The sequence below is a fragment of the Phaseolus vulgaris genome, chromosome 1, assembly GCF_000499845.2.
Source record: "Phaseolus vulgaris cultivar G19833 chromosome 1, P. vulgaris v2.0, whole genome shotgun sequence".
NCBI lineage: Eukaryota > Viridiplantae > Streptophyta > Magnoliopsida > Fabales > Fabaceae > Phaseolus > Phaseolus vulgaris.
Genome location: NC_023759.2, coordinates 1,671,424 through 1,688,782, shown reverse-complemented (window position 1 = coordinate 1,688,782; position 17,359 = coordinate 1,671,424). Strand labels below are relative to the sequence as shown.

Here is a 17,359-nt window from a genome sequence, read left to right as displayed (position 1 = left end):
ACCTGCTACCTGCTACCTGCTACCTGCTACCTGCTACCTGCTACCTGCTACCTGCTACCTGCTACCTGCTACCTGCTACCTGCTACCTGCTACCTGCTACCTGCTACCTGCTACCTGCTACCTGCTACCTGCTACCTGCTACCTGCTACCTGCTACCTGCTACCTGCTACCTGCTACCTGCTACCTGCTACCTGCTACCTGCTTAATGAAATAATGTAAATATATAAGATACAAATTTAAGTAAAAAATATATTAAACAAATTTAAATTTATAACACAATGAACATAATTATATTAAATCAATTACATCATTTGCTTCGTTGTTAAAAATCACTAATCTTGAATTGTAACTAATATAAAACTTAAAAAAAATGAATATAATAATGAAGAAAAAAAAAAGTATAAGTTTGGGAAACTACACTAACAAATCCTAAGAAATATATGTATTTTCTAATCTCTTCTTTCTTCTCTACAACAATATCGTATTGGAAACACATCCATTATCCCCGTTGATGCTCACATCAACAATGACGTCAAGATAACTTTGTACTTGTGCAAAAATCTGAATGCTTTGTATTCAAGTAACAGTTTGGGATATTATGCTTCTCTATCTTCTTTTTCTTTCGTCTTCACTTGTTGTATGAAAATGAATGAAAAACAAGAGTACAAGAAATAAAAATGAAGAGTATTAACAATTAAACCATAAGACTTTATGCAACCTGTATTGATTGATGAGAACAAAATAAACCATAATGACATTGGTTCAATAAAAAATACCTTTTTGTGGTTTACATTCATTTTTTGATGTATTTTGTTGATTGTTTGAATCTCTTTTTCTCACACTTCTCTCAAAATTTTATTTCTTTTGCAGTGTGCCTCCCTGGAGTTAAAGTAACTACCCATCAAACTCCGTTTCAATTCAAAATTTTAATTGACTCATTCTTTTCAAATAAATGTAGAACAACAAACAGTTTCTTTCAAATTTATTATTATTATTATTATTTTTAAATTTAAGTAATTATAAAATAACAAAATAACTAAAATAAAATATTGATATAAGGATAAAATAAGAACAAATTTGTTTATAACAAAAAAAAACCGTTATATTGAAAAATCCTCCAATATATAAGTATAACTTAAAAACAATAATTACATAAAATATTTAATTAAAATATAATATATATATATATATAATTTAAAGTTATAATGAGTCACTTCTTACCACCATAATACCAAGATCAAATGAAGATGAACATAGAAAGTAACTAAATTCTTCATGTTTTAATGCCCATTGCACACTCGTTAAGAAAGAGTTTATTTTAATAAAACAAAATTGTAAAAAAAAATTATTTTAAAAAGTAAAATTAATATATGTATGTATATAATTAATTATTTTTTGTTAAATAATAAATATATTACTTAATTAAATTGTGCATATAAAATATCCAAATATCCAAATTTAATTTATTGTTTGTTAGCTTAGTAATGAAGACTAAAAGAAAACAATTACAAAAGGTTAAATATTTAAAACTAATAACTATTTTAAGAACTAAAACCAGAGAAATCATATACAGATAAAAACATATTCAAACTAATTATTTGTAAAGTAATCCGAAATCATGTATATCTTTATAATTTAACGTTTGAGTTAATGAAAATTACATTAGCCATGAAATGGATGGGGCAATTAAACATACACTTAATATTTTGTTTAAATTATTTACTTAATGTTTAGTTAGGCTGCATGTGTAATTAATCATCCAAGCAAACAAATGAAGTAGCTTACAATATTTATTAAAAAATAAAAAATTACCACATAAAAATTTAAACTAGAACAAGTAGTTAAGCCAATATATTATTTACTTTTCTGGATATATTAATTTTGATAAACTATTGATGTCAATTGTTTTATTTATTGATGTTTATATTCAATAACAACAGTTCTATAAACACAAATACAATTTTTTTTATATCTAATAATAATTAAAACTGATTTGCTCAAAATAAATGGAAAAGCATGAAAGAAACAGAACTACATCAATGTTTACAGAGAGGCGCACGTTAGCTGCCATGCACAGGAACTACACAGTGCTTTGAATCGGTGTGCACCTTAGCAGGAGCAGCAGGTCCACCATGAATGATGAGGGGAACCACCGAAATGAATGACTGATCCGACCAATTCCCACCATTCCCTGACCACAAAGCGTAAGTTAGCACCCGACCGGTTCTGTCTCAATGCTTCAACCCCCACAACAAAACTAGGCACTCACGATCTAATTCGATTCTGGGGTCGCGAAATCTTGCCAAAGGGGCAACCTTTTTCTGGTTTTGATTCGGAAAGAGAAAGTGGGCAATGGTGGGATGAGGATAGAGGGGGAAAAGAAGAGAAAGGGAGGGAAATGGCGAGAGGGGAGTGGAGGCTTCAACTTCTGAACAGAGGGAACTGGAATTGTTCCTACAAGAAAATAACTCTTCTAGTTTGCTTTTTCAACATTGTTGTTGCTCTCTACTCTCTTCGCTGTCTCTATGCTTCTCTTTATATCTACTCTGGTAGCGTTGCACGAAACAGTAAGTCATGTCAATCTTTTCAGGATGTTTTTCTTTCTGTTTCCCTGATAACACAAAAAAGGGTGGCAAAAAGTTTATCCTTTATGGAAAATTTTGAACCACCCTAAAAGGGTCTTTTGTTCGAGACAGGAAAATGTTCAATTTCTTTTTTCAACACTTTTTGTTCTTAATTTCGTTTGTGTTTTCAGTTGTGGTGTATAAGCCAGATCAGATTCAAAAGATGGAAGAGTCTAATCGAATCAGGAAGGATTACAAACCGGCTGAGTTAATGAAACTGGTATGAACCGTTTTGTTATCCTTGCCTTGAGCAAACATTTTTTGCTGAAGTTAACCTCTAGTTGATGTTGTGAAACTTGTGCAAATAGGTGAAGGAATTTGAAGGTGAGTTTTCAAGAGAAGATGTGGTGGTTAAGTTGCCACGGCATTTGAAACAGAAAATAATTGATGAGGTTATGCAGAAACTAGGTAGCTTGAAGGGAAGCAGCATAAATGTCTCCCACCCCCAGGTCATGGCTAAGGAGCGAGGTGAGCGTTTGCTGATAAGAAATTCTTGTTAGAATCAATGTTGTTGCTATGTGAGGCAAGAGGAATAGGATCATAAACACTAGTTTTGTCCTTTTGCTGTCCTTAAAACATAGAGTTTTTTTTATCGCCCCTTGCATGTATAACTGCTGCAATGTTAAAAGTTCTGGACTAAACTTGAATTTTCTTAGATATGATGCGTTAATAGATGTTTACTTTTATTTAAATGTTTGTTTCTTGCTGGTCAGTCATATAGTATGTATTTTGTTGTTCAATGAGGAAACTAGAATTTTGATGTTTGAAATATAAGATGGACTGTACAAATTTCTTTCTTTAAATCATGGTTCAAGTCACAATTAGAAGACATGCTTGTCAATTTTTTGTTCTGTTTTAACGTTGCTTAGGAAATTGCTTTGATTTTATTATTCGCCATCCGTTTTTCCCCTACTTTTTTCAATCTTTAACTTAGAAAGAGACCATTTGGATTCTATTAATTTTGGTCCTAATCCAAATATTGGTTGTGTAGGACGGGAGAGAATTTAGTTGTTCTACACTATTAGATATTTTATTGGGTTTCATGATTAAGCAATTATTAACCTTATGTTACAAATGACATTGCCATGGCAATTTGTTGCATGCTCGACCCATCTTATGACCTGAAGGGACAATAGCTTTCAAAGTTTTTCAAATACGTAAGGATAACATAATGTATGAAGTTGGCAATTACTCTTCTACTCCCTTTGAAAACCTGTTTAGATAATCTCAACGCAAAATTTTAAAAATAGTTGTTAAGAAAATGAATTTATTCATTTGGATAGTATGCAATATCAAACTTAAAATCTAGCTGAAGGGGTAAGGACATAATTTGGTATGGGACATCTTTAACACTAATGAATGTCCAAAAACTTCATTATGCATTTGATTTTTGAAAGAACGAAATTATTCAGTAGTTTCATGTTTTATTTAGAGAAATGATGATGATTGATGAACTGAATTATTCAAAATTTGTTTTCTTGTGTTGTGTGTAAATAACAGGGATTTTTTGGGACCAGATTAGATCATGCTATTCAATTAAATTTAATCTTTCCACGAAATAATGTTGAAACAAAAGTTAAAGATCACCATGCACGGGTAAAGGTTGAGAGATGAACAAGTGTATTAGCTAAGTAGTTAGAATGTGAAGGAGGGTGTGAAATTTTTTAGGTTGGTAATATGTTAGGAGACTCACATTGAGTAGGATAAGTTACCTGATGTGATACTTAAGCCGTGAGACCCTCTCATCTAATAAGACTAGTCTTTTGGGTTGGACTCTCCTCTTGTGCTTAAGTCCTAATAATTTGTACTTTTGTTGAGTTTGGTCATAGAAAGAGTAACTTGTTGGCTGCATTAAGGTGCAAACTAAATACTGGTAGATGAGTAAATTCGTCAAAGAGAAAAGGGAGTTACCACTAGGTCAATGTTGATAGAGTGGAGCCTTTGAAAGGGGGTGACAATGTTAGTAGTCTAGTCTTACATCGAGTAAGATGAACTACTTGATGTAGTATTTTAGCCTACTCTCCACCTAATGGATTAGTTTTTGGATTGAGCTTTCCTCTTGTGCTTAAGTCTTAACATAGTGAATGTTTTTGGCTTTAGGATGTTTAGTCAAAGCTTTTATCTGGAACTGTTGGGCTATTTGGATCTATCATTTCTTTTGGGGTTTGGGAAGTGGAGGATATAAAACATTTTATAGCTTATTGCAGGAGGCCTGTATAACTGTTTCTTTTCCCATACTATTTTGTACGGATGAATCCATTCATAAATTATTGTGTTCATGGTGTTGAAGGTGAAACCCCCCCTTTTGGTTTCCTACTGTATCCACCCATAGACAACAGTGTTTGGTGTTGGACCAGAATAAAAAAATAAGAAAAGGAAATCTTTCATTTTGTTGTATTGAGATGTTTTATATAATTTTTTCCAAATATGTGTATGTTTGTATTTTGATTATTTTATTGCATAACTAATCATTTCTTTTACTGTCATATGGTCAAATTCTGCCTTAGAATGGGGTTCATCTTTTGTATTTGAAGTTCATTTCAAATCAAATTGTTGTGTAAATGATAATTTTGTCCAAAATGGAAGATATTTTATTGCTGATATATTTTTAACATTAACTTATACAGAAGCAGTTGAAAGTTGGCGCAAACAAAAATTGGAAGAAGTCAAGTTGGCTATTGTCAAAGGGACTTCCAACTCAATCATTCCACATGAAGAGGCAGGTATGAACAAAAACATTATGCTCTGCTTTGCCAGTTAAATGGGTTGCTGACACATTTAGGTGAAGTTTGTCTTTTTGCACATTACCAATGAATGCTTTTTATATCTTTGTATCGATTTTTTTTTCAATTTCGCAGGAATGCTACTAAGAGCTTTGGGGACTGATTGGACTGTGGTTTCTGAAGAAATTGGCCTTTGGATACCATTTGAGGTTGGTAATGAAGAACATAATGACAAACCTGAGGGCGAGTCAGAGATAGGTAATAGTTTGGTCAAAAAATTTCCCCCCATCTTTTCTAATTTTTCAGTTTCGCCGTAATCCTTATACAGTTATAATTCATCACTTAAAGTGGTTTAACTAGATTCTGTTAACAACTTATCATGCGTGCACTTTGTTAGAATCTGGAAATGTGTACATATTTTTCCATGCAGAAAGTTAATTTCTATATGTACTAAGTCTACACTCTCTTCAGAGGAGGAAGTTCTTCCTGGCAGGCCCCTTCCACCTCAATGCAATGCCGAACTTCATACGGATTATGGTGGCGTTGCGGTGAGATGGGGTCTTACTCATCACAAAGATAGTGCAGCTGATTGCTGTCAGGCTTGCTTGGACCATGCTAAACATGCCAAAAAAGACGAAAAGAAATGCAATATTTGGGTTTATTGCCCATCACAATTTGGGTGTCATTCACCAGATATCTATCAGCACAAATATCAGGAATGCTGGCTGAAATATGTAAGTTGCAACATATGAATGTGATTCACTACTTTTCTCCTCTTTACATAATGCTTAATAGCCTTTGGTACTTTATTTTCAGTGGGATCTTACAAAATGCTCTTGAATTTCAAATAGAAGTTTAACTTCTATGCACTCTCAGAGTAAACTTTTATGTCGTTAACCATGATAAATTTAACTTTTAAAGTAGTTGATGTATAAGGCAACAAAGTCACCTTACATTGCATTTGTGATTAAATGAGGGTATACAAAATGCTTTCTACTACCTGTGCTTGGACAATTTAGTCTTCAAATAAAAATAATTTAAGTAAAATGCACTCATATTGTAATAGTTTTTCACAGTAAATTTTCTCATATGATAAGTATGTTAACTTTTATGATAATTATCTTAAAAGTTTTCTAAGGATGACTTCTGATTGATTAATCTAGTTGTGTATATTTTTTTTTCCTTTCACCCCTTCTGGTTTACATACTTGGTATTTTGAACACAGGCAGAGAAACCCAAACTAAACTTTAAGGATAAGTATCCTGAATGGTATCGAAATTTGCGCCCCTCCGCACCATTGGTCGTCCCGTGGGCCTCTGGAATTGTCAGCACATGAGATGAACAATTAAAGATAACATGATCAAATAGAGTGCAGACCTACCTTGTAGATTGCAGACAAGCAAAGCTGGATTTGACATGCTTTGTGGATTGTACTGTTTGTTCTTCATGTTTATGCCTTTATCATCAATGGTTGAAATGGGGATCAAAATTTTTTCCCTCAAGACCGGTCTAAGACTGAGGTGGGGTGAATTTGATTTGTTTGTTTCAATTATTAGAGTCTTAGATTATGTAATGAGATCTGTAACCACAAAAGGGTGTGTTGGAAAGTGTTGGATGATGAGTTGTAGATTATTGGTCAAGTATTTGGTTCCTTTGAAAGTGCTATGGGAAGTGTTGTTTTCGTGTTAAGTCTTCACCAAAAGGTGAAGCTAACATGCACTAACTGATTAGGAAATTGTTTTGTTGTGAGGTAGCTGAAATCATAATTCACTTGTATCTGGGATTTATAATGTTGTTCATGTTCATGTTCATGGTGATCATCAAAATCCTTTGTCTCTTCTCTGTCTTCCATTTGATCCATTATAATCATAGTGCATGCATGTGAATATATAAATAGAACATTGTCTGATTATTTTTTAATTTGTCAGTTCCAATTTCAAGTCATGTTAATTACTTTTTTTTGGTATCAATTATATTCATTTGTCTTTTACTCTTTAAATAGTTTACACACATATATTTGCTCTATGAAGAAAGAAAGTAATAAAATAGAACATTGAAAAAGGGGGTTTATTGATAAATTTATTCAAACCAAGCGTAATTCTTGAACATGTTTCTAAACGATTGATAAATTATTTTTTATTATTTAATTTTAGAAAAAAATTATTTATATGTATGACCATTATAGTTTAAAATAATCTTAATTATTTTTAATTAGTTATCTTTAATTAGATTCTCAAACTATTTGTACATTTATTAAAAACGATAAAGAAATTAATTTAACACTCTCATTTAATTACAAATAACTTTTATTATTAGTATTATTAAAATAAAAGATTATGCATTGGCAATATAAAATAATTGTATACTATCATCTAATTATGAGTATATAATAAGTTTATTGATATTTAAAAGTTATATAAAGTATAATTCTTTTATCAGATGGTCATAAAACACTTTTTGAATATGTAAATCTGTATGGTTTTTGTAATTATTATTTAATTATCAAAACTTGTTCAAACTATTTATTTATTTATATTTTTTCAATAACAATAGTATAAAAATTGAGAATTGTGCTTAAACAAAATTGTTTAGGAATATGTTCACAACAAATAATTTCAGACGCTTTTGAGCAACTTTTCCCCTTTGTTAACAGTCTTTCATCGTTTTTCTCTTTTTCTCGTCAATTACTAACCGATTAACGGGATCTCGTGGACATGGGTTCAGGTTCGGGTTCAAGTTCGGGTTCGGGTTCGGGTTCGGATAGAGTCCACCTCTGGAACGTGTTCGACGGCGTGAAGATAATCGCGGCGACGCCGGAGGCGCTGATGGCGGAGATCGATTCCGCGATCTCGGCTCTGGAACACTCACGCGCCACCGCTATGCTCGACGCCGACGAGGGATACGACGCGCGCGTGGCCGATGAGGCATACAAGGCGGGCTGCGCCGCCCTCGCCGCCGGCAAGCTGGACGAGGCGCTCCAATCTCTGAACCTCTCTCTCGCGAAGTGCCCTCCCGACAAGGCCTCCGCGCTCGCAAAACTCAACTCGCTCATCGCTCTCGCCTCTCGCCACCTTCCAGCCTCCTCCAAATGACAACGCGTCGTTTCGTTTCGTCACGATTCTGGTGAATCTTGAACTGTAAGTTCTTTCGAATTGATCTTGTTTTTCTGTATCACTATTGTTCGGAATATGATTGTGATCGATGATACCTGGTTTTGTTACTCCCAAATTCTACCTATAGCAACATTGACAGGGAATGTATTTTCTCAAGTAAGAACAAAATATCACCGTTCCTATTGAATTGAAACAAGCAATGTAAAATTCACCATAAAATTTGCCATTATTTATTGTTAACAACATCTTAGAATGTAGCATCCATGAAGAATCAATGACAAATACATTGATTCTTGATAATTTCACATAAAAGTTTTACTCAGAAACTCAATTTTGTAGAAGAAAAATTACTTGCAGAAACTCAGTTTTGTACATATGAGTTAGATCCAAACTTAACTTTGGATTAGAGATGATTGTAATGGATTGTTTGAGCTGATTTTCAGGGGATGACAAAGGAAGTTCTTAGGGTTTTCACTGGTGTTACTTTTCGCCAATTAAGAGTGAGATTTGCAGTGAAAGTCAAGCTCAAACTGGTATATACATGTTTGAAAAATTATCCCTCCAACAATGAATCCATCACTTGCACATTTTTGCTCCTCTAATTGGCTCACCCAAGAACAAATCTTGCATTCTTCAACCCTCATCCACCTTAATTCTTCACTCCCAGCAATGAATTCTTGATCCATAAAGTGAATTTTACAATCACAACTGAAATACATAATCATAGGCATGTTTTATAATCGATTATATAACCATAAAATGTATTATAATTTGATTTAGTGTGTACACATATTGATTATGTATGCATTAATATCACTGTTTCAAGGAAATGGAAAGTGACATACATGATTATGGACTTGTGGAAGATAATCAAATATGCATACATCAACATTTTATTTTGAAATTTAAAATTAAAATGATATGGATTTGAAAGATATAGTGATTTTTTTCATAACAAATACCTTTTCATTTTTTTCCCCTTTCATTCCAATGGAAGATCTGCATATATAAATTGTTTACTCACTTTTACTTAGTATAACCACTTCATTTTTCAGTATATTTTATTCTCTTTTCACTTTCTCATTTTTTTTTCCATATTATTAAAAGAACTTCAGTAATTTTTTTCCATGTTATTCTAAAATAACTTAAGTCACGGTTTTTTCCCTATATTATTCTAAAAGAACTTAATCATTTTTTTTCTATATTATTTTAAAAGAACTTAATTCACTATTTTTTCTATATTATTCTAAAAGAACTTAAGTTTTGTGTCTAGATAAAAATGTTGAGTTTAGAGTGCTTGGAAATAATTGGTCTCACTAAATGATCTCTTATCTTGTTGATATGAGGAGAAAAAATAACAAAAAAAAGCAGACAATTTTCAACATGAAGAAAAAAAAAGATCAATTGAATATATATATCATTATATAAAGAATATATTTTTTAATAATCTTTAATGTTTTATTTTTATTTGACAATTTATCGTTTTATAATATATATATATATATATATATATTATCTTTGTTGTAATTTTTTTATTAAATAATTTTATCTTTCAGTAAATAAAAACAATTTTTTATTTAATAAAAATGCGTTATTACTCTCTCCAAATATAAACATCTAAATTTTCACTTAAAATAATTAACACATATTTTTTAGAAATATATATGTATTTTAAAACTGAATTATTTAAATTTAAAAAATGAAAATGTCAGTTAAGTTTTCGCTACTGTATAATAAATGAGTATTTTGTAATTATTTTTAAATGTACATATACGAATTGTGGAATTGTGTTTTTGTAACTACTATGCTGTATACGTACTTTTTCACCATTTCTATCCTTATAAACATAATTAATTGAAAGATTAAAAATATCATAAAATTAATAAAATATAATTAATTATTTATCTATATATATTTTTTTATAGTTTTGATAGTAGTTTATTTTAATAATTACTTTTTAATTAAATATTTTTTTATTATAACAAAAAAGTAGATGCATGCGGAAATGCCATTTCTTTCCACTAATTTTAATATCATTAAATATTTACATTACATATATGTTATAAATATTTGAATATTTTTTCCATGTATATTCAAAATACGTAGTCTTTCCACATAATATATTAAATTGTAACATTTTCAATCATAATAATAATAAATAATTAATAAAATAAATTACTAATATTAAAAATAACTTATTTTTTCGTTTTTTTTGCTTAATCTAAATTATCTTAGTTTTCATTAGTTTTTTCTTCTTTCTTTTCCCTTTTTCATTCATTATCTCTCTATATTATAAAATCCAAATAAGGCATTCCTCTGCACTTTTTTTTGAATGACTCAGCAGAACTTTTACTTTTCTCTTTTCTCGAAATTAATCTTTTTGCACGTCCAACAGAATCTGCTTTGATGTCATGTCATGGGAGTCAATTTTAAGAGGGCCACTTAGGGCAAACCTTAGCGATTCTGTTGTCCCTTTCTGCATTATCTTTGCACCAAATAACTTCAATTGGAGGATTACTACTTACCATTTAACACAAATTTATCAGATATAGCACTTGCTTTTGTTGGGTGGCACGTCCTGTTAAGCATGACTTTAGCTTCAAGTGTAACTCTGAATAAGCACCACTACTTATACACAAAGATAATTAGATTAAAATAGATACAACAAAGTTTGCAACAAGTCATTGTTTAGACTTGAAGTGGGGTTGATCTTCTTATATAAGATTTCTGAATTTAAGACTTTAGGTATATAAAAATGTGATTGCAAGAAAAAATCACTTAGCCAGTTGGGTTTTTCTTGTGACAAATGTTAGAAATCAATAAAATTAGTCAAATTTTACCTATCCCTCCATACCTTCTTTCTGTAATTCGGTACATTTTTAATTCTAACAATATATTTGAGTAAGATGAAAAATGTGATATCTTATTTTTTCATATTCAAGTAGTGACGGTTGTTTTTGTTGATTGATTGTTAGTGGTGTTGAACGTTAACGATTAAGATAAATTTTATGTTATTTTTTATGGTGGTACAATTCAAAAGTCACAAAACTCAGAAAAAAAAATCAGCAAAACGAAAAATGGCATACAAAACTAAAAAAAAAAAAAAATTCACACTGAAAACATCGAACAGAGATAATTTTCTCGTTAACTATCTTTTACACACTCAAATAATGGAACTATTCTCTCTAACGCTAGAGTTATGTTTAGAAGAGAGATATGAGATGAAGAGGTTATCTAAAAAAACCCTTTTAGAATTTTTTAAAAACTTTAAAATAGAGGTTTTACAATTAATATGGACACGATAGGTGCGAGGTAGAGGAAGAATTTCACTAAAATTAACAAATACTTCTAATTGATAACATGGTTAAAAAAATAATGGACCAAAAAGAGTGAAGGGCTTGCTACTTGAAGCAGTCAAAGATACATTTGAAGACTAGGTGGATTTTCTTGCCATTCATTGAAAGTGTTTGTAGCCCATTTAACTTTCCTTTACCTTAAAGAACGGAAAGCTTAGTGGGGGTTTCAGTAACAGGCCACTATCAATGAAGCATATTAATTTGAGTATCAGCACACACCAAGTGTTTGTAATATATATCCTCTCATCTTATGTGAAAAGTTGATCAAGTAATTCCAAGCATGGGTGGTGTCTTCTACCATGAGGAGTCAGCGAACCATAACAAGAGATGCAAATTCCTTGCAGGGACTCTGAAAGAAGTATTTTCCCACTGTCAAACTTTTAGCCGCAGGCTTTCTACTGCAAGCCTTGAGGAGGAGTGCCCCATCATTGAAGATGTTGATGAGGTACATACATGAAGTACCTTCATCAAACCCTTCTGAAAAGTTCTTCACTTTGAAAAGTTCTTGAGAGGGGGTTTGAAAAAATGATTTTGAAGGAAAATTATTTTAACTAAAATTGATTTTAAAGTGACATGATTTATGTATTTTAAAAGCTAGTGATAAAATTCATCATGAAAATTTTTATCTACTAAGTTGTTTCAGCTCAATCAATTCTAAACTCAGAATCAGTTTTTCTACCTGAAACCAAACAGGAGAACATTTGTATAACATCACTATGAATATATCAATTATTATATGATCTTATTAGTTGTTATATGACTTCAGAATTCATCTCATATAAAACCAATATCTTTATTCTTCACAATCACGTCTCAACATGATTTTGGAAAACCAAACATGTTAATAAGGTGAATTCTATGTTGAGCTATGAAGTGATCTCAGTTGTTCTCATTGTTCTATGGTGTACTGTTTTCTCAGATGGTTGTTTCGGTAGTTAGAAGCCGAGCTATGGAGAAACAAAAGCTGAAGCCAAGCCCATTGAGAGATGACTTTTCCTGGACAGATTCTCCTGCAACAAGGGAACTGTATGTGACAATGGCATCACCACAACCAAGGGTGGTGATAGGTGATGGAGAAGATGATGAAAGAGAAGAGTTTTTCTCCGTCAAAAGTTGTCTGTCATGCTGTTCTTCGAATGCTGTGAGTGAGCAGCCATTTTTTTCTGTGAAGACCAACCTGTCTAGATGTTCAAGCATGAGTGGGGTTGACATGTCAGAGCATTGGAGGCGTTCAATAATTCAAGAGTTCTGCCACTGCCAAGGGTGGCCTTTTGGGCTGTGCCGGAAAGCTGTGCTACTTCCACCACTGCCTAAGTCACCATCTGAGTCATGGTTGTCACGCAAAATACAAAGAAGTACCAAAGTTATCTGAAGTTATTATACTTGCTCTGTCTTTTCTGTTCTAGTTATCTCTAGTGTACTTGTAAGAGAAGTTAGTTGAAGATGATGGAATAATGGATATATAGCTCAAGCTACATATAGACTATGTTTAGTTTTAACATATACGAGAACTGAGATAAACAAACTCTTGCACAATTGCGTAACACTTGATTCATTAATCTGACAAGAATGACACGATCTTTGATTGCATACTGGTTGAATCGACCAGATTTAGATGTGAGCTATACGTTTATTCAATCAGATCAATTTATTAAAAGAACATCATAACTTCGATCTTTTTTATCTGATGGAGACAAAACTTATTCATATATTCACTACAGTCCCAGTTTATAGAATTGATGATTTGGAGCAGTTCTTGGTGCATATGGTGTGGTTCTTCTCATCTCATAACAAAGGGCATCAATTTTTAACTGTCGTTATAAAAGTAGCATCCCTCTATGAAATTAATTTATAAAATTATATACAATTTTTGATGTGATGAATTTAAAAATAAATATATATAATAAAAAGTAAGTTTAAAATTAAATGATATAAAAAAATTATTAAAATAATAGTATTGGTAATTGTATAAGAAATGTGGGTTATCAATGTACCATTAAAAAAAAAGAAAAAGGGTAACCATTTCACGTCTTTGTCTAATACAAATGTCAGCGCATTCTTTAATGAATATGCATTTCAGTAATTTATCATAACCATGGTTGTCAAACTCGCGAGTCTACGTAGACTCGTGGGAGCTCCGTAGACTCGACTCGTAGACTCGTAAGAGTCTACTTTCATATTAAAAAAAAAAAATAGTGTAAATAACTACATTTAGTCCTGAATGAGAATTAATAATATACCAAATCATCTAACTTCAAAGTCTCAAATAAAGAAGGTCATACAAATACTACAAAAGTTAAATTGTTCAATTCAAGTCATAGAAATTAAATAATTAGAAATTCAAATTTCCATGTCCAATCCTCTAATGATATCCTCTCCATCATCTCCATCATCATCTCCATCATCATCTCCATCTTCATCTTCATCTTCATCCACATTGACATCAAAAGTCAAATTTTCAAGATCAAATGCATCTAGAGTTGGAACTGTTATTGCCGGATTTAAGTGAACATTTGCATCTTGAACTTGATCAATCTCATCAATATTATCTCCCTCTTCAGTTATCCATTCATCATCTGATTGAATATCATCAAAGGGAAGAGCAACTGTTTTTCTAATTTGCTTATTACTCAACTTCAAGTTGTACATGACATACACCAAATCATTCATCTTTTTCTGATGCAAACGGTTTCTTCTCTTTGTATGAACCTATATTAAAAAGGAAATTTAGTAACTAACCATATAAAACTAAATAAAGAAATTATAAATAACTTCAATTACCATTTCAAATGAGCTCCAATTTCGCTCACATCCAGAAGAGCTACAAGTCAAGCTTAGAATTCGGATAGCAAACCTCTTCAACTCAGGAGTTCTATACCCAAACATCTCCCACCATTCTCCAGGAAGTATTGTTTTTCTACTTTCCTTTGCGTCATCCATTGCAAAGGCTCCTCTACCAAAATGATACTCAACAAGTTGCACATTAATTATCCTTCTTTCAGCAGCATCCTTAACCAATCTTCTCATGGATGTATACAAGCCTTCTTTCACCTCAGGATCATCAGATCTAAACTCAGGTTCATAATGGAATTGTGGATTAAGATAGTATGCAGCTGCATGCAGAGGCCTATGAAGTTGATTATCCCATCTTGCATCAATTATTTGCCAAACCTCTTCATAGCTACATACATTCATTCAATAGTAATCAATATCAACCAACCAACTATCATATAAGTAATAGAAGAAGAAGGAGTAATTAAATTTTTAAAGAGAAAAGCTATAAAATTTTTACCTTTTCTTAATATGATTAAAATTGTTCTTAATCTTCTCCTTTGCACGATCCATCTCTTCATATATGAAACCCATTGCAGGTTTTGCATCTGAATCCACCAATCTTAGGACCACCATAAGAGGGGCAGCAACTTTGAGGCACGTGGAGATATTCTTCCAAAATCGGTTGTCTAATATCATATTTTCAACCTTTTTCCCCTCTTGTGAAGTTCCAAATTTACTTGTTTTCCATTCTTCAGAACTGAACATGGTCAATAATGAGGCTTTCAGTTCATGAAGACAACCTAGAGTTAAATAAGCGGTGGCAAATCTAGTTACACCCGGTCTTATCAAGTCTCTTTCTTTTGTGAACTTCTTCAACATGCTGATTAGCATTGATCTGCCATAAATATAAGTGGTGATCTTTCTTCCTTTCTTGATAGTAAGCTCATGGACCTTCAACTTCTTTTCAAAATCTTCAAAAATCAAATCAATGCAGTGGGCAGCACATGGGGTCCAATACAAATGCTCCCTTTTTTGCATCAACAACTCTCCAGCTGCCTTGAAATTTGCAGCATTATCAGTCACCACTTGTACCACATTTTCTTCTCCAACTAATTCAACAACATCATCCAGCATCTTAAAAACTTTATCTGCAGTTTTTGATATGTCCGAGGTGTCCAATGAATACATAAAAACAGTCCCTTTAGGACTATTTACCAAGAAGTTGCAAATAGAACGCCTCTTTTTATCTGTCCACCCATCAGACATGATTGTGCAACCTGTTTTCTTCCACTCTTCCTTGTATTCTTGAAGCACTAAATCAGTTTTGTCAATTGCTTGCTTCAATAGTTTTTCTCTAATATCATGATAAGATGGAGGTTTATAGCCAGCTCCATATTTTCCAATCATTTCACACATCTTTGTAAAAGCTGGATTTTTAATTACATTAAACGGAATGGCACTTGTGTAAAAAAATTCAGCAACTTGAGCATCCACTTCTTCTTTATAACCTTTCTTCATCATTTGATTTATGGTAGCTTGAACTGCCCCCTTACTACCAACTTTTTCTTTTCCTTTAGAACCAAATATATGTTGTCTTTCTTCAAGCCCCTCACATCCTTGGTCTTCATCAATTATATTTAACTTTCTTTTTTTCAAAGAGGCTTGCTTAGCTTCTGCAACAATTTTTATCATCAAATCTCTTATTTCTTCTGGAACAGAATAACAAGGTTCAGAGTCCTCCCTAGTTCCAGCCAGATGATGTTTGAACCTAAAGATTCCTCCACTCATAGTCTTTGAACAATAACTACACTTCACTTTTTTACCATTGCCATTAATATCTATCACATGCTTCCATCCAACATCAGTTCTATTTCCTGGAGCATTTTTACTTCTATTAGAAGATGCAGATGTAGTTCTATTGAGCTCACTTGAATTTGATCCACTCCCAGACATTTCTTAACAAAAATACTGCTCCTCCAAATTCAATTTCTGTAAAAAAAAAACAAAAGTGCAGGGCAACCAGCAACTATTCTCAATTAAAAAACAGTCCATTCTGCAGCCAATTAAAAAAAAACAGAACCCTAATAATCCCTTCCCTTTCCTACCCTAATTTCACACCACCAAACTCTAACCTTATATGATGAGCAGCAACGCACCACCGCGACGCCCCACCTGCAGCAACGCGACACCACCACCTGCAGCAACTCCCGATGCGACCTCCGCAACGCACCACCGCGACGCCCCACTTGCAGCAACGCGACACCACCACCTACAGCAACTCCCGACGCGACCACCGCACCACCTACAGCAACCTGCAGCAACTCGCGACCACCACCACTGCAACTTGCGACGCGACCACCACCACCACTACAACTCACAACTCAATCGATCGCTGCTATGCTACACTCCACAGAACAAAACGGAAACACAAAACGAAATGCAAAAACCTAAGTTTTTTTATTTCATTCAGGCCCCCATTCAAAACGACACAGTTTTGTTTTTAAAAAAAAAACCCAGCTGGACTCGCCAACTCGGACCAGAGTCGCGAGTCCACACCGAGTCTACCGATTCCACACCGAGTCCACCGAGTTTACCTCAAAACCGAGTCTGCTACCGAGTTAACTCGGTAAGGCAAAGTGGAAACGTGAACTCGGACGAGTCAACGAGTTGACTCGCGAGTTTGACAACCATGATCATAACTGCTTGCAAGTATAACTTTTTGTTACGAGAAGCAAAATTTTGTGAATTTCAATAAATTTTAATGTATA

The 17,359-nt window shown here is 32.8% G+C and overlaps 3 protein-coding genes across 3 annotated transcripts; 2 read left to right on the top strand and 1 right to left on the bottom strand.

Moving 5' to 3' along the window:
• Nucleotides 1–1,980: 1,980 nt before the first annotated feature.
• Nucleotides 1,981–7,186, top strand: LOC137816481 (uncharacterized). The gene is made up of 7 exons (XM_068619630.1): nucleotides 1,981–2,567; nucleotides 2,756–2,844; nucleotides 2,933–3,092; nucleotides 5,252–5,347; nucleotides 5,483–5,605; nucleotides 5,819–6,081; nucleotides 6,573–7,186. Exons 1-7 carry the CDS (start codon nucleotides 2,162–2,164, stop codon nucleotides 6,681–6,683), a joined length of 1,248 nt encoding a protein of 415 aa, XP_068475731.1. The 5' UTR covers nucleotides 1,981–2,161; the 3' UTR covers nucleotides 6,684–7,186.
• Nucleotides 7,187–7,974: 788 nt separating this feature from the next.
• Nucleotides 7,975–13,360, top strand: LOC137816479 (uncharacterized). The gene is made up of 3 exons (XM_068619629.1): nucleotides 7,975–8,484; nucleotides 12,077–12,261; nucleotides 12,736–13,360. Exons 2-3 carry the CDS (start codon nucleotides 12,097–12,099, stop codon nucleotides 13,186–13,188), a joined length of 618 nt encoding a protein of 205 aa, XP_068475730.1. The 5' UTR covers nucleotides 7,975–8,484; nucleotides 12,077–12,096; the 3' UTR covers nucleotides 13,189–13,360.
• A 666-nt stretch (nucleotides 13,361–14,026) lies between these two features.
• Nucleotides 14,027–17,314, bottom strand: LOC137816485 (uncharacterized). Its single transcript, XM_068619637.1, has 3 exons — nucleotides 15,109–17,314; nucleotides 14,598–14,997; nucleotides 14,027–14,525 (listed from the first exon to the last, which is right to left on the bottom strand). The coding sequence occupies exons 1-3, from the start codon at nucleotides 16,542–16,544 to the stop codon at nucleotides 14,157–14,159; spliced, it is 2,205 nt and encodes a 734-aa protein (XP_068475738.1). The 5' UTR covers nucleotides 16,545–17,314; the 3' UTR covers nucleotides 14,027–14,156.
• Nucleotides 17,315–17,359: the final 45 nt, after the last annotated feature.

Excerpts from the sequence above, each read along its gene's own strand:
- LOC137816481 (XM_068619630.1), top strand. The coding sequence starts at position 2,162 with ATGACTGATCCGACCAATTCCCACCATTCCCTGACCACAAAGCGTAAG. Across the intron at positions 5,606-5,818 it reads TGAGGGCGAGTCAGAGATAG|AGGAGGAAGTTCTTCCTGGC; the intron begins GTAATAGTTTGG and ends CACTCTCTTCAG. Across the intron at positions 6,082-6,572 it reads AGGAATGCTGGCTGAAATAT|GCAGAGAAACCCAAACTAAA; the intron begins GTAAGTTGCAAC and ends TTTTGAACACAG.
- LOC137816479 (XM_068619629.1), top strand. The coding sequence starts at position 12,097 with ATGGGTGGTGTCTTCTACCATGAGGAGTCAGCGAACCATAACAAGAGA. Across the intron at positions 12,262-12,735 it reads TCATTGAAGATGTTGATGAG|ATGGTTGTTTCGGTAGTTAG; the intron begins GTACATACATGA and ends CTGTTTTCTCAG.
- LOC137816485 (XM_068619637.1), bottom strand. The coding sequence starts at position 16,544 with ATGTCTGGGAGTGGATCAAATTCAAGTGAGCTCAATAGAACTACATCT. Across the intron at positions 14,998-15,108 it reads TTTAATCATATTAAGAAAAG|CTATGAAGAGGTTTGGCAAA; the intron begins GTAAAAATTTTA and ends GAATGTATGTAG. Across the intron at positions 14,526-14,597 it reads ATTGGAGCTCATTTGAAATG|GTTCATACAAAGAGAAGAAA; the intron begins GTAATTGAAGTT and ends TTTTTAATATAG.